Source organism: Somniosus microcephalus, chromosome 11 (genome assembly GCF_052327205.1).
Source record: "Somniosus microcephalus isolate GS21.2 chromosome 11, FLI_Smic_1.0, whole genome shotgun sequence".
NCBI lineage: Eukaryota > Metazoa > Chordata > Chondrichthyes > Squaliformes > Somniosidae > Somniosus > Somniosus microcephalus.
In genome coordinates, this window is record NC_140997.1 from 234,652,504 (window position 1) to 234,667,683 (window position 15,180).

Below are 15,180 nucleotides of genomic sequence, written 5' to 3' on the forward strand. Positions count from 1 at the left end.
CAACTACCCTCTCCAGTTTCTCCTAAAGCCCGAATCCCTCGCCCTGCACTCTGTTCCTCAGTGTTTTGAAATCAAGGCTCATAGAACCATAAAATCATAGAAATTTACCACACAGAAGGAGGCCATTCGGCCCATCGTGTCTGTGCTGGCCGACAAAGAGCTCTCCAGCCTAATCCCACTGTCCAGCTCTCGGTCCGTAGCCCTGTGGGTTACGACACTTCAAGTGCGTATCCAAGTACTTTTTAAATGTGATGAGGGTTTCTGCCTCTCCCACCCTTTCAGGCAGTGAGTTCCAGACCCCCACCACCCTCTGGGTGAACAAAGTTCTCCTCAACTCCCCTCGAATCCTCCGACCAATTACTTTAAATCTCTGCCCCCTGGTTATTGACCTCTCTGCTAAGGGAAATAGGTCCTTCCTACCCACTCTATCCAGGCCCCTCATAATTTTATACACCTCAATTAAATCTCCCCTCAGCCTCCTCTGTTCCAAAGAAAACAACCCCAGCCTCTCCAATCTTTCCTCATTGCTAAAATTCTCCAGCCCAGGCAACATCCTGGTAAATCTCCTCTGTACCCTCTCCAGTGCAATCACATCTTTCCTGTAATGTGGTGACCAGAACTGCACGCAGTATTCTAGCTGTGGCCTAACTAGTGTTTTATACAGTTCAAGCATAACCTCCCTGTTCTTATATTCTGTGCCTCGGCTAATAAAGGAAAGTATCCCGTATACCTTCTTAACCACCTCATTGGATAATCAACTCGATTTACTGGAATGGTCCCAGGGATGAGGGACTTCAGTGATGTGGAGAGACTGGAGAAGCTGGGATTGTTCTCCTTAGAGCAGAGAAGGTTAAGGGGAGATTTAATAGAGGTGTTCAAAATCATGAGGGGTTTTGATAGAGTAAATAAGGAGAAACTGTTTCCAGTGGCAGGAGGGTCGGTAACCAGAGGACACAGAGTGAAGGTAATCGGCAAAAGAACCAGAGGGGAGAGATTGTTTTACGCAGCGAGTTGTTGTGATCTGGAATGCGCTGCCTGAAAGGGCGGTGGAAACAGATTCAATAGTAATTTTCAAAAGGCAATTGGATAAATATTTGAAAAGGAAACAATTGCAGGGCTGTGGGGAAAGAGCAGGGGGGAGTGGGACTAATTGGAGAGCTCTTTCAAAGAGCCGGCACAGGCACGATGGGCCGAATGGCCTCCTTCTGTTCTGCATCATTCTGTGATTCTATGAATTGACCTTCCTCATCCATCATTATTGTATCATCTCCCACTCTAACTCATTACTTTCCCCAATCTCACACTGTGGATCTCCCCACTTCTCTCAGTCCTCCCCTTCCTTGGACAACCTGCACCCTTCACAACCCAAACTTGGCGTCACCTGACAGCGACATCGCTGTTTCTGTTGTCTTCTCAATCTCCTCAACTCTCAACGCTGCCCGGTGAGGTGGACCGGGGGACGTCTTGTGGTTGTGAAAGGTTCTATATAAATGCAAGTTCTGTCTTTCTTTGTTTGTTTGTTTCTTTATTTGTTTGTTTGTTTCTTTCTTTCCTTCTCTCTTTCTTTCTTTCTCTTTCTTTTGTTCCTTCTCTTTCTTTATTTTCTTTCTTTCTTTCTACCTGAACTTCTCTTGATGTGATAAAAGAGCAGTCAGAGGTCTGACAACAAGGCTATTTCTTGCACTAGTTTGAACGCTCTGACTCTGTGGCGTGTGCCGCGGCACTCCAGATGTGCAACTGGTTCTTATCAAAAGCTGCATCTGTATCTGCCATTGGGGTAACCGGATCCCACCACCCAGCCTTGGAGTGTCGCAGTGCCGACGGAACATCTGGATTAGATGCAGCGAACGGAAAACCTCCTTTAATGTTCAATGTGAAGGAAAAGCGGATCAGACAGATGGAATGTTTTTGTGAAACCTCAGCTTGCCGTTGCGTGTCGGTTGTGAAAGGAATCCCATAAGTTCCCCTTTGCATTAATCATTCCCAGTTGTACGAGGTACGATCCACAGTGTGAGGCCTCTTGTCTCCATTTCATTCTGGCTCAGCAAAGAAAAGACATTTGTGTCTCTCTTTTATCGCCCTGATGCTCTTGTTTTTTTTTCATTCTTGCTCTCTCTGTCTCTTTCTATCCAACTCTCTCTCGATCTCCTTGTTTCCTCATCCTTCTTTGTTTCATTTGCTGGTGTCTCGCGCCCTCTTTGTTTTGGCTGCTCTCTGAGGGTGAACTGAGTTTTCGCCAGAGTCTTCACTGGAGAAATCAAATCAAATCAAATCGGGCCTAGTGTAAACCAAGCAGCCCGCTCGCCACACAAACCAAATTCCCTCCCGCCTCTCTCTCATTCTGTCTGCTTCAATTCTCTCTATTCCAACGCACTCCTGGCCGTCCTCCCACCTTCCACAATCCGTAAACTTCAACTCATCCAAATCTCTGCTGCCCCATGTCCTAACTCACACCCAGTCCTGTTCACCCATCACCCCCTGTGCCCACTGCCCCGTGTCCTAACTCACGCCCAGTCCCGCTCACCCATCACCCCCTGTGCTCACTGCCCCATGTCCTAACTCACACCCAGTCCTGTTCACCCATCACCCCCTGTGCCCACTGCCCCGTGTCCTAACTCACACCCAGTCCCGCTCACCCATCACCCACTGTGCTCACTGCCCCGTGTCCTAACTCACACCCAGTCCCGTTCACCCATCACCCCCTGTGCACACTGCCCCGTGTCCTAACTCACACCCAGTCCCGTTCACCCATCACCCCCTGTGCTCACTGCCCCGTGTCCTAACTCACACCCAGTCCCGCTCACCCATCACCCCCTGTGCTCACTGCCCTGTGTCCTAACTCACACCCAGTCCCGTTCACCCATCACCCCCTGTGCTCACTGTCCCGTATCCTAACTCACACCCAGTCCCGTTCACCCATCACCCACTGTGATCACTGCCCCGTGTCCTAACTCACACCCAGCCCCGTTCAACCATCACCCCCTGTGCTCACTGCCCCGTGTCCTAACTCACACCCAGTCCCGTTCACCCATCAGCCCCCGTGCTCACTGCCCCGTGTCCTAACTCACACCAAGTCCCGTTCACACATCACCTCCTGTGCTCACTGCCCCGTGTCCTAACTCACACCCAGTCCCGTTCACCCATCACCCCCTGTGCTCACTGCCCCGTGTCCTAACTCACACCCAGTCCCATTCACCCATCACCCCCTGTGCTCACTGCCCCGTGTCCTAACTCACACCCAGTCCCGTTCACCCCTCACCCCCTGTGCTCACTGCCCCGTGTCCTAACTCACACCCAGTCCCGTTCACCCATCACCCACTGTGCACACTGTCCCGTGTCCTAACTCACACCCAATCCCGTTCACCCATCACCCACTGTGCTCACTGTCCCGTGTCCTAACTCACACCCAATCCCGTTCACCCATCACCCCCTGTGCTCACTGCCCCGTGTCCTAACTCGCACCCAGTCCCGTTCACCCATCGCCCCCTGTGCTCACTGCCCCGTGTCCTAACTCACACCCAGTCCCGTTCACCCATCACCCCCTGTGCTCACTGCCCCGTGTCCTAACTCGCACCCAGTCCCGTTCACCCATCGCCCCCTGTGCTCACTGCCCCGTGTCCTAACTCATGCCCAGTCGCGTTCACCCATCAGCCCCCGTGCTCGCTGCCCCGTGTCCTAACTCACGCCCAGTCCCGTTCACCCATCAACCCCTGTGCTCACTGCCCCGTGTCCTAACTCACACCCAGTCCCATTCACCCATCGCCTCCTGTGCTCACTGCCCCGTGTCCTAACTCACGCCCAGTCGCGTTCACCCATCAGCCCCCGTGCTCGCTGCCCCGTCTCCTAACTTACACCCAGTCCCATTCACACATCGCCCCCTGAGCTCACTGCCCCGTGTCCTAACTCACACCCAGTCCCGTTCACCCATCACCCCCTGTGCTCACTGCCCCGTGTCCTAACTCACACCCAGTCCCGTTCACCCATCACCCCCTGTGCTCACTGCCCCGTGTCCTAACTCACGCCCAGTCGCGTTCACCCATCAGCCCCCGTGCTCGCTGCCCCGTCTCCTAACTTACACCCAGTCCCGTTCACCCATCGCCCCCTGTGCTCACTGCCCCGTGTCCTAACTCACACCCAGTCCCGTTCACCCATCACACCCTGTGCTCACTGCCCCGTGTCCTAACTCACACCCAGTCCCGTTCACCCATCACCCCCTGTGCTCACTGCCCCGTGTCCTAACTCACACGCAGTCCTGTTCACCCATCACCCCCTGTGTTCACTGCCCCGTGTCCTAACTCACACCCAGCCCCATTCACCCATCACCCCCTGTGCTCACTGCCCCGTGTCCTAACTCACACCCAGTCCTGTTCACCCATCACCACCTGTGCTCACTGCCCCGTGTCCTAACTCACACCCAGTCCCGTTCACCCATCACCCCCTGTGCTCACTGCCCCGTGTCCTAACTCACACCCAGTCCCGTTCACCCATCACCCCCTGGGCTCACTGCCCCGTGTCCTAACTCACACCCAGTCCCGTTCACCCATCACCCACTGTACTCACTGTCCCGTGTCCTAACTCACACCCAGTCCCGTTCACCCATCACCCCCTGTGCTCACTGTCCCGTGTCCTAACTCACACCCAGTCCCATTCACCCATCACCCCCTGTGCTCACTGCCCCGTGTCCTAACTCACACCCAGTCCCGTTCACCCATCACCCCCTGGGCTCACTGCCCCGTGTCCTAACTCACACCCAGTCCCATTCACCCATCACCCCCTGTACTCACTGTCCCGTGTCCTAACTCACACCCAGTCCCGTTCACCCATCACCCCCTGTGCTCACTGTCCCGTGTCCTAACTCACACCCAGTCCCATTCACCCATCACCCCCTGTACTCACTGCCCCGTGTCCTAACTCACACCCAGTCCCGTTGACCCATCACCCACTGTGCTCACTGCCCCGTGTCCTAACTCACACCCAGTCCCGTTCACCCATCACCCCCTGTGCTCAGTGCCCCGTGTCCTAACTCACACCCAGTCCCGTTCACCCATCACCCCCTGTGCTCAGTGCCCCGTGTCCTAACTCACACCCAGTCCCGTTCACCCATCACCCACTGTGCTCACTGCCCCGTGTCCTAACTCACACTGAGTCCCGTTCACCCATCACCCCCTGTGCTCACTGCCCCGTGTCCTAACTCACACCCAGTCCCGTTCACCCATCACCCCCTGTGCTCACTGCCCCGTGTCCTAACTCACACCCAGTCCCGTTCACCCATCACCCCCTGTACTCACTGTCCCGTGTCCTAACTCACACCCAGTCCCGTTCACCCATCACCCCCTGTGCTCACTGTCCCGTGTCCTAACTCACACCCAGTCCCGTTCACCCATCACCCCCTGTGCTCACTGCCCCGTGTCCTAACTCACACCCAGTCCCGTTCACCCATCACCCCTGTGCTCACTGCCCCGTGTCCTAACTCACACCTAGTCCTGTTCACCCATCACCCCCTGTGCTCACTGCCCCGTGTCCTAACTCACACCCAGCCCCGTTCACCCATCACCCCCTGTGCTCACTGCCCCGTGTCCTAACTCACACCCAGTCCCGTTCACCCATCACCCCCTGTGCTCACTGACCTACATTGGCTCCCAGTCTGGCAATGCCTCGATTTTAAAATTCTCATCCTTGTTTTCCAATCCCTCCATGGCCTCGCCCCTCCCCATCTCTGTAATCTCCTCCAGCCCCACAGCCCCCCTGAGATCTCTGCACTCTTCCAATTCTGGCCTCCTGCACATCCCCGATTTTAATCACTCCGCCATTGGCGGCCGTGCCTTCAGCTGTCTAGACATTAAGCTCTGGAATTCCCTCCCTAAACCTCTCCGCCTCTCTTACCTCCTTTAAGACACTCCTTAAAACCTACCTCTTTGACCAAGCTTTTGGTCAGCTGCCCTAATATCTCCTTATGAGTCACGGTGTGAAATTTGTTTGATAATCGCTCCTGTGAAGCGCCTTGGGGCTGGAGGAGGTTACAGAGATAGGGAGGGGTGAGGCCATGCAGGGATTGTTGCGGGAGCCTTGTCGATGGCCTGGGAGTTTTAAAAGTTTAAACGGACGGGGATGGGGTTTGGGTTGCTGGATCCTGATATTTTAACCCCCGACCCTCTCCCGCATATCGGTGAGGGTTAAAATCGAGGCCAATGTCCCTCTCGAAACGTGCACCCTACATTACACATCTCTGATTGGTTGCTCTCTCTCATGGTATGGCCTTCTTACTAATCCCATCAGCTCAGTAAACAAGTTAAAAATGTAAACCCTTGAGCTAAACTCTGTTCTTTTGCTCAATTTCAGGGAGGCTCGGCAAAAGAAAACAGCCCTCAGTCTCGGTTACCATGGAAACGTGGTGGACCTTTGGTAGGTGATGGAGATTAGATCGCTAAGGCAGTGAGGCTTTCTGTTATTCGGTTCAGGGGCTGAGAACCAAGGATTTACAATGTTCACTTTTTAATTCATCTATTTTCCAGCCACTCCTTTTGAAAAATAAAGATCCCCTTTCTCCCTCCTTCGTGTCACCTTCTTCCCCATCTCAGAAGGCCTCCCAGTCTAGGCCGCACTGTGACAAGCAGTTTCTGAGGCCTGGGATTGGCCGAGGTGAGTGACCGCCAACCATATTCCTGGAGGCTTCACCACATGACCTCTCACCTCTAACCGCCCCGCCCGGCCAAACAGCATTTTATCCCATCTCCGATATTTTTATAACGAATAAGCAAAGGATATTTGGATTTTAAGGGAATCAAGGGATATGGGGATAGTACAGGAAAGTGGAGTTGAGATAGAAGAACAGCCATGATCTTATTGAATGGCGGAGCAGGCTCGAGGGGCCGTGTGGCGGAGCAGGCTCGAGGAGCCGTGTGGCGGAGCAGGCTCGAGGGGCCGTGTGGTGGAGCAGGCTCGAGGGGCCGTGTGGCGGAGCAGGCTCGAGGGGCCGAGTGGCAGAGCAGGCTCGAGGGGCCGAATGGCGGAGCAGGCTCGAGGGGCCGAATGGCGGAGCAGGCTCGAGGGGCCACGTGGCGGAGCAGGCTCGAGGGGCCGAATGGCAGAGCAGGCTCGAGGGGCCGAATGGCAGAGCAGGCTCGAGGGGCCGAATGGCGGAGCAGGCTCGAGGGGCCGAATGGCGGAGCAGGCTCGAGGGGCCGAATGGCCGACTCCTGCTCCTGTTTCTTATGTAAATGAATTGTTTTGAATGTCCCGATGATTTTTCTCCCGGGTTTCTGCTCGCCGCCGTGCCCTGGAGATTAATCTTCAATTTACCAGAATGGTTCCGGGGATGGGGGATCTTAGCTACAAGGACAGGTTGGAGAAGCTGGATTTGTTTTCATTAGAGCAAAGGAGGTTGAGGGGTGATTTGATCGAGGTGTACAAGATTATGATGGGTTTGGATAGGCTAGACGGGGAAAGGCTGTTCCCACTAGTTGATGGTACAAGGACTAGGGGACACAGATTTAAGGTTTTGGGCAAGAGATACAGGGGGGGATGTGAGGAAAAACTTTTTTACACAGTGAGTGGTGAGGACCTGGAACTCGCTGCCGACGGAAGTGGTGGAAGCGGAGACACTCAGGCCTAGGAATTGGGTTGAGGCGCCAAACTGGCGCCAAGCTCGCCTGGGCGCTGGAATTAGCGCAGCGTTCGAAGCTGTAGCGATCGTCAGAAATTCAGTTGAAGTGCCCCTAGAGGGACACGGGGCGAGGCTCGAGGCGCTCCACGTCCCTCTTAGGGCACTGAAACTGAATATCGCAGCACAACGTGCCGCAGCGCCACACGCTGCAGCACGGCACGCTGCGGTACTGCAGGCCTTCCTCCCACTGTTAAGGGGGAGGGGCCTGCAACAGCGCGAACCCCGATCGCGAGTGCCGGCAAAAGAGCCCAGCACCGAGGAGAAGTGCCGGGCTCTCGGGAAACAGCTGGCAATGCCGCGTGGGGTGGTCAGGAGGCCGGGGATGGAGGTGCTGGCAGGCGGCCGCCGAAAAAGCGGGCGCCCCGCACCTCCACCTTAACTTGCGCCTCTGCCGGCACAGTAAGGCCCCGTGAACCGGGCGCGGGTAGCGAACGGCGCTACAGCGGCGTTCCCTACCAAATATCGCGTCCGGGGCGCGAATGGGGCGCTGCGCACACCGATGACGTCATCGGTGGCGGCGCAGCGCAAATGGCTAACGCCACCATTAGCGCCCCTGCTGAATATCGCGGGAGGCGCAGCCAGTGGCGCTACAGCCACTGACTGCCTCTTTAGGTGCTAACAGGTGGCGCTACTCACCCAATTTCTCCCCCTCAATGTTTTCAAGGGGAGACTGGATAGGCACTTGAGGGAAATAAACTTGCAGGGCTACGGGGATAGAGTGGGGGAATGGGACTGACTGGATTGCTCTACAGAGAGCCGGCACGGACTCGATGGGCTGAATGGCCGCCTCCTATGACTCCTGAAAGACTCCAGGACATTCCTGGAGCGTTGGCAAACCCTCGACTCAGGGAACAAAATGCACTCCCAAGGAGAGAGTTCAGGGCATCTTTGCTCTGTGTCTCTGCCTGACTGCAGCAGCTGATTGTCTGTCCTAGGAACAGGAGGAGGCCATTCAGCCCCTCTCAATCCATTCAGCCCCTCTCAATCCATTCAGTTAGATCATGGCTGATCTGCACCTCGACTCCCTTTCATAGAATCATAGAATCTCACAGCACAGGAGGAGGCCATTCGGGCCATCGTGCCTGTGCCGGCTCTTTGAAAGAGCTCTCCAATTAATCCCACTCCCCCCTGCCCTTTCCCCAGAGCCCTGTGAATTTATCCAATTCCCTTTTGAAAGTTACTATTGAATCTGCTTCCACCGCCCTTTCAGGCAGCGCATTCCAGATCACAACAACTCGCTGCGTAAAAACATTCTCCTCATCTCCGCTCTGGTTCTTTTGCCAATTATCTTAAATCTGTGTCCTCTGGTTACCGACCCTCCTGCCACTGGAAACAGTTTCTCGTTATTTGTTCTATAAAAACCCCTCGTGATTGTGAACACCTCCATCAAATCTCCCCTTAACCTTCTCTGCTCTAAGGAGAACAATCCCAGCTTCTCCAGTCTCTCCACGTCACTGAAGTCCCTCATCCCTGGGACCATTCTGGTAAATCTCCTCCGCACCCTCTCCAAGGCCTTGACATCCTTCCTAAAGTGTGGTGCCCAGAATTGGACTCTAGCTGGGGCCTAACCAGTGATACGTATAGGTTTCTCAGAATACTTAATCCCAAGTAAAGGTGTTGCCAACCTTCCTGGATTTTCCTGGAGTCTCTCGGAATTAAAGATTAATCTCCGGCACACTCCTGCGAGCAGGGGAGTTCTCCCCGGTGTCCTGGACAATATTTATCCCTCAACCAACATCACTAAAAAACAGATTATCTGGTCATTTATCACATTGCTGTTTGTGGGATCTTGCTGGGCACAAAATGGCTGCCGCGTTTCCTACATTACAACAGAGACTACACTTCAAAAAGTACTTCATTGGCTGTAAAGCGCTTTGGGACGGCCTGAGGTCGTGAAAGACGCTGGAGAAATGCAAATTCTTTTTTTCTATTTAACTATCCTGGGTTAAGATATACAAAATGAAAGATCAAGGGAACCTACAAACACAGAGCCACAATAACAGACATGGTAACAGCGATGTGGGAAGATATTGAGGCTTTAGAGAGGGTACAGTGTGGATTCACCTGGATACTGCCTGGTGTGAGGAAATAAAAAGACAAAGGAAGGCTTGAAGAATTGGGGCTATATTCATTAGAACAATGCAGATCACAGGGTGATATGATAGAGGTCAATCATCACAGCCCCAGGACATCGCTGCAGGAGTTCCTCAGGGCAGTGTCCTAGGCCCAACCATCTTCAGCTGCTTCATCAATGACCTTCCCTCCATCATAAGGTCAGAAGTGGGGATGTTCGCTGATGACTGCACAGCTTTCAGCGCCATTCACAACTCCTCAGATAATGAAGCAGTCCATGCCCACATGCAACAAGACCTGGATGATATTCAGGCTTGGGCTGATAAGTGGCAGGTAACATTCGCGCCACACAAGTGCCAGGCAATGACTATTTCCAATAAGCAAGAGTCTAACCACCACCCCTTGACATTCAACGGCATTACCATCACTGAATCCCGCAGCAGCAACATCCTGGGGGTCACCATTGAACAGAAACTTAACTGGACCAGCCACATAAATACTGTGGCAACAAGAGCAGGTCAGAGGCTGGGAATTCTGCGGCGAGTGTCTCACCTCCTGACTCCCCAAAGCCTTTCCACCATCTACAAGGCACAAGTCAGGAGTGTGATGGAATACTCTCCACTTGCCTGGATGAGTGCAGCTCCAACAACACTCAAGAAGCTCAACACCATCCAGGACAAAGCAGCCCGCTTGATTGGCATGATGGGACAGGGTAGATAGAAGCAGACTGCTCCCAGTGGTCGAGGGGCCAGGAACGAGGGGCCACAGACACAAGATTAAATGTCAGAGATTTAGAACAGAGGGCAGGAGGAACCTCTTCACACAGAGAGTTGTGAGGTGGTGGGATTCACTCCAGAGTCAGTGGTGGAGACAGAAACTGTGTCAACATTGAAGCTTGGATTGGGGAGGGGGATGGAGGGAGAGGGGGATGGAGGGAGAGGGGGATGGAGGGAGATGGGAACAGGGCGGGTGAACGTGATTAGAACTATCTGCTCGTGTGAAGGGTAAAGGCCGACACGGACTCGATGGGCCGAATGGCCTGTCCCCGTGCTGTAACCTGTGTGTATTACAGATGAGAGCACATCTGTTGTGCAATTGAGGTTATAGGTCTGACAATCAACAGCCAAGGGCTTTGAGTTCAAGTGAATGGTACAGTTAGACTTTAACTTTAGAAACAGAGTAAATCACCACACACACACACACAACAGAAACTGCTGCATGACAGGGCAGGTAAACGTGATTAGAACTATTTGCTTGTGTGAAGAGTAAAGGCCGACATGGACTGGTTGGGCCGAATGGCCATTGTCTGTGTTGTAACTTGTATTTCTACAGTGTGCGTGTCAGGCAATGACAGATTCAACAAGTCAGTCACTATCAGTGCAATGTCTTTATTGTGAAGAGGGTAGGGCGAGATGGAATTCAAGAACTGGACATTGATTCTGCGAGGTGGGGACAAGGTGGGAGTCTGGTAGAAGTTGCTTGGCTGCAGCCAAGCTTTGGAGAAGATCGGAGCGAAGAGCCCATTGACCGACAGTCCCAGGCATCAGCGAGTCGGGGAGCTGCTGGGTAAAGGGATGAGAGGGAGGGCGGAAACAGGAGAGTAAGGAGAAGAGGCGGGGTCTCCCACATTGGTCCGAGAGATCCACAGCGCTTGGGAGATGGGATGGGAGAGCAGATGGTATCAATGCCTCTAACGTAAAACTATCTGAAACCCATAGGGAGAGGCTGGTGCAGGAGAATGAGCGGACTGGGGAACTACTGGTGGACCTGGGCTCAGATCAGACCTCGTGCCATAACCCATTCAGTGGCGGTTACTACCCGGCACAGCTCACCTTTGAGGCGGCCAATCAGATGATGCACACGGACCCGAATACGTTTCGCAAACTTGTACAGGAAAGGTAAGGACACCAGGAAGAGCAAGAGCAACGAGATCTACCCCATCACCCAGGGACAGGGCGAGTGTCCCATCACCCAGGGGACAGGGCGAGAGTCCCATCACCCGGGGACAGGGCGAGTGACCCATCACCCAGGGGACAGGGCGAGTGTCCCATCACCCGGGGACAGAGCGAGTGTCCCATCACCCAGGGGACAGGGTGAGTGACCCATCACCCGGGGGACAGGGTGAGTGTCCTATCACCCGGGGGACAGGGCGAGTGTCCCATCACCCAGGGGACAGGGCGAGTGTCCCATCACCCAGGGGACAGGGCGAGAGTCCCATCACCCAGGGGACAGGGCGAGTGTCCCAGCACCCAGGGGACAGGGCGAGTATCCCAGCACCCAGGGGGCAGGGCGAGTGTCCCATCACCCAGGGGACAGGGCGAGAGTCCCATCACCCGGGGGACAGGGCGAGTGACCCATCACCCGGGGGACAGGGCGAGTGACCCATCACCCGGGGGACAGGGCGAGTGACCCATCACCCGGGGGACAGGGCGAGTGACCCATCACCCGGGGGACAGGGCGAGTGACCCATCACCCGGGGGACAGGGCGAGTGTCCCATCACCCGGGGGACAGGGCGAGTGACCCATCACCCGGGGGACAGGGCGAGTGTCCCATCACCCAGGGGACAGGGCGAGTGTCCCATCACCCAGGGACAGGGCGAGTGTCCCATCACCCGGGGGACAGGGCGAGAGTCCCATCACCCAGGGACAGGGCGAGTGACCCATCACCCGGGGGACAGGGCGAGTGTCCCATCACCCAGGGACAGGGCGAGTGACCCATCACCCAGGGACAGGGCGAGTGACCCATCACCCGGGGGACAGGGCGAGTGACCCATCACCCGGGGGACAGGGCGAGTGACCCATCACCCGGGGGACAGGGCGAGTGACCCATCACCCGGGGGACAGGGCGAGTGACCCATCACCCGGGGGACAGGGCGAGGGTCCCATCACCCAGGGGACAGGGCGAGTGTCCCATCACCCGGGGGACAGGGCGAGTGTCCCATCACCCAGGGGACAGGGCGAGTGTCCCATCACCCGGGGGACAGGGCGAGTGTCCCATCACCCAGGGGACAGGGCGAGTGTCCCATCACCCGGGGGACAGGGCGAGTGTCCCATCACCCGGGGGACAGGGCGAGTGTCCCATCACCCGGGGGACAGGGCGAGTGTCCCATCACCCGGGGGACAGGGCGAGTGTCCCATCACCCGGGGGACAGGGCGAGTATCCCAGCACCCAGGGGACAGGGCGAGTGTCCCATCACCCAGGGGACAGGGCGAGTGACCCATCACCCATGGGACAGGGCGAGTGTCCCATCACCCAGGGGACAGGGCGAGTGTCCCATCACCCGGGGGACAGGGCGAGTGTCCCATCACCCAGGGGACAGGGCGAGTGTCCCATCACCCAGGGGACAGGGCGAGTGTCCCATCACACAGGGGACAGGGCGAGTGTCCCATCACCCGGGGGACAGGGCGAGTATCCCATCACCCGGGGGACAGGGCGAGTGTCCCATCACCCGGGGGACAGGGCGAGTGTCCCATCACCCGGGGGACAGGGCGAGTGTCCCATCACCCGGGGGACAGGGCGAGTATCCCAGCACCCAGGGGACAGGGCGAGTGTCCCATCACCCAGGGGACAGGGCGAGTGACCCATCACCCATGGGACAGGGCGAGTGTCCCATCACCCAGGGGACAGGGCGAGTGTCCCATCACCCGGGGGACAGGGCGAGTGTCCCATCACCCAGGGGACAGGGCGAGTGTCCCATCACCCAGGGGACAGGGCGAGTGTCCCATCACACAGGGGACAGGGCGAGTGTCCCATCACCCGGGGGACAGGGCGAGTATCCCAGCACCCAGGGGACAGGGCGAGTGTCCCATCACCCAGGGGACAGGGCGAGTGTCCCATTACCCAGGGGACAGGGCGAGTAGCCCATCACCCAGGGGACAGGGCGAGTGACCCATCACCCATGGGACAGGGCGAGTGTCCCATCACCCAGGGGACAGGGCGAGTGTCCCATCACCCGGGGGACAGGGCGAGTATCCCAGCACCCAGGGGACAGGGCGAGTGTCCCATCACCCAGGGGACAGGGCGAGTGACCCATCACCCATGGGACAGGGCGAGTGTCCCATCACCCAGGGGACAGGGCGAGTGTCCCATCACCCGGGGGACAGGGCGAGTGTCCCATCACCCATGGGACAGGGCGAGTGTCCCATCACCCAGGGGACAGGGCGAGTGTCCCATCACCCGGGGGACAGGGCGAGGGTCCCATCACCCATGGGACAGGGCGAGTGTCCCATCACCCAGGGGACAGGGCGAGTGTCCCATCACCCGGGGGACAGGGCGAGGGTCCCATCACCCAGGGGACAGGGCGAGTGTCCCATCACCCAGGGGACAGGGCGAGTGTCCCATCACCCAGGGACAGGGCGAGTGTCCCATCACCCGGGGGACAGGGCGAGTGTCCCATCACCCAGGGGACAGGGCGAGTGTCCCATCACCCGGGGGACAGGGCGAGTGTCCCATCACCCAGGGGACAGGGCGAGTGTCCCATCACCCAGGGGACAGGGCGAGTGTCCCATCACCCAGGGGACAGGGCGAGTGTCCCATCACCCAGGGGACAGGGCGAGTGTCCCATCACCCAGGGGACAGGGCGAGGGTCCCATCACCCGGGGGACAGGGCGAGTGTCCCATCACCCAGGGGACAGGGCGAGGGTCCCATCACCCGGGGGACAGGGCGAGTGTCCCATCACCCAGGAGACAGGGCGAGTGTCCCATCACCCAGGGGACAGGGCGAGAGTCCCATCACCCGGGGGACAGGGCGAGTGTCCCATCACCCAGGAGACAGGGCGAGTGTCCCATCACCCGGGGGACAGGGCGAGCGACCCATCACCCGGGGACAGGGCGAGTGTCCCATCACCCGGGGGACAGGGCGAGAGTCCCATCACCCAGGGGACAGGGCGAGTGTCCCATCACCTGGGGGACAGGGCGAGTGTCCCATCACCCAGGGGACAGGGCGAGTGTCCCAGCACCCAGGGGACAGGGCGAGTGTCCCATCACCCAGGGGACAGGGCGAGTGTCCCATCACCCAGGGGACAGGGCGAGTGTCCCAGCACCCAGGGGACAGGGCGAGTATCCCAGCACCCAGGGGACAGGGCGAGTGTCCCATCACGCCGGGGGACAGGGCGAGTGTCCCATCACCCAGGGGACAGGGCGAGTGTCCTATCACCCGGGGGACAGGGCGAGTGTCCCATCACCCAGGGACAGGGCGAGTGTCCCATCACCCAGGGACAGGGCGAGTGTCCCATTACCCAGGGGACAGGGCGAGTGTCCCATCACCCAGGGGACAGGGCGAGTGTCCCATCACCCGGGGGACAGGGCGAGTGTCCCATCACCCAGGGGACAGGGCGAGTGTCCCATCACCCAGGGGACAGGGCGAGTGTCCCATCACCCAGGGGACAGGGCGAGTGTCCCATCACCCAGGGGACAGGGCGAGTGTCCCATCACCCAGGGACAG

The 15,180-nt window shown here is 57.3% G+C and overlaps 1 protein-coding gene across 2 annotated transcripts in view; it reads left to right on the plus strand.

The window, feature by feature from the left end:
- uroc1 (urocanate hydratase 1) overlaps nt 1-15,180 on the plus strand; it is a 183,088-nt gene that overhangs the window by 79,450 nt on the left and 88,458 nt on the right. Inside the window, exons 10-11 of one of the 2 annotated variants that reach the window (XM_086002151.1) lie at nt 6,340-6,402; nt 11,455-11,634. In XM_086002151.1, coding sequence (XP_085858277.1) covers nt 6,340-6,402; nt 11,455-11,634 — 243 coding nt within the window. The remainder of the gene's footprint in view (nt 1-6,339; nt 6,403-11,454; nt 11,635-15,180) is intronic. The other variant, XM_086002152.1, reaches the window with a different exon arrangement.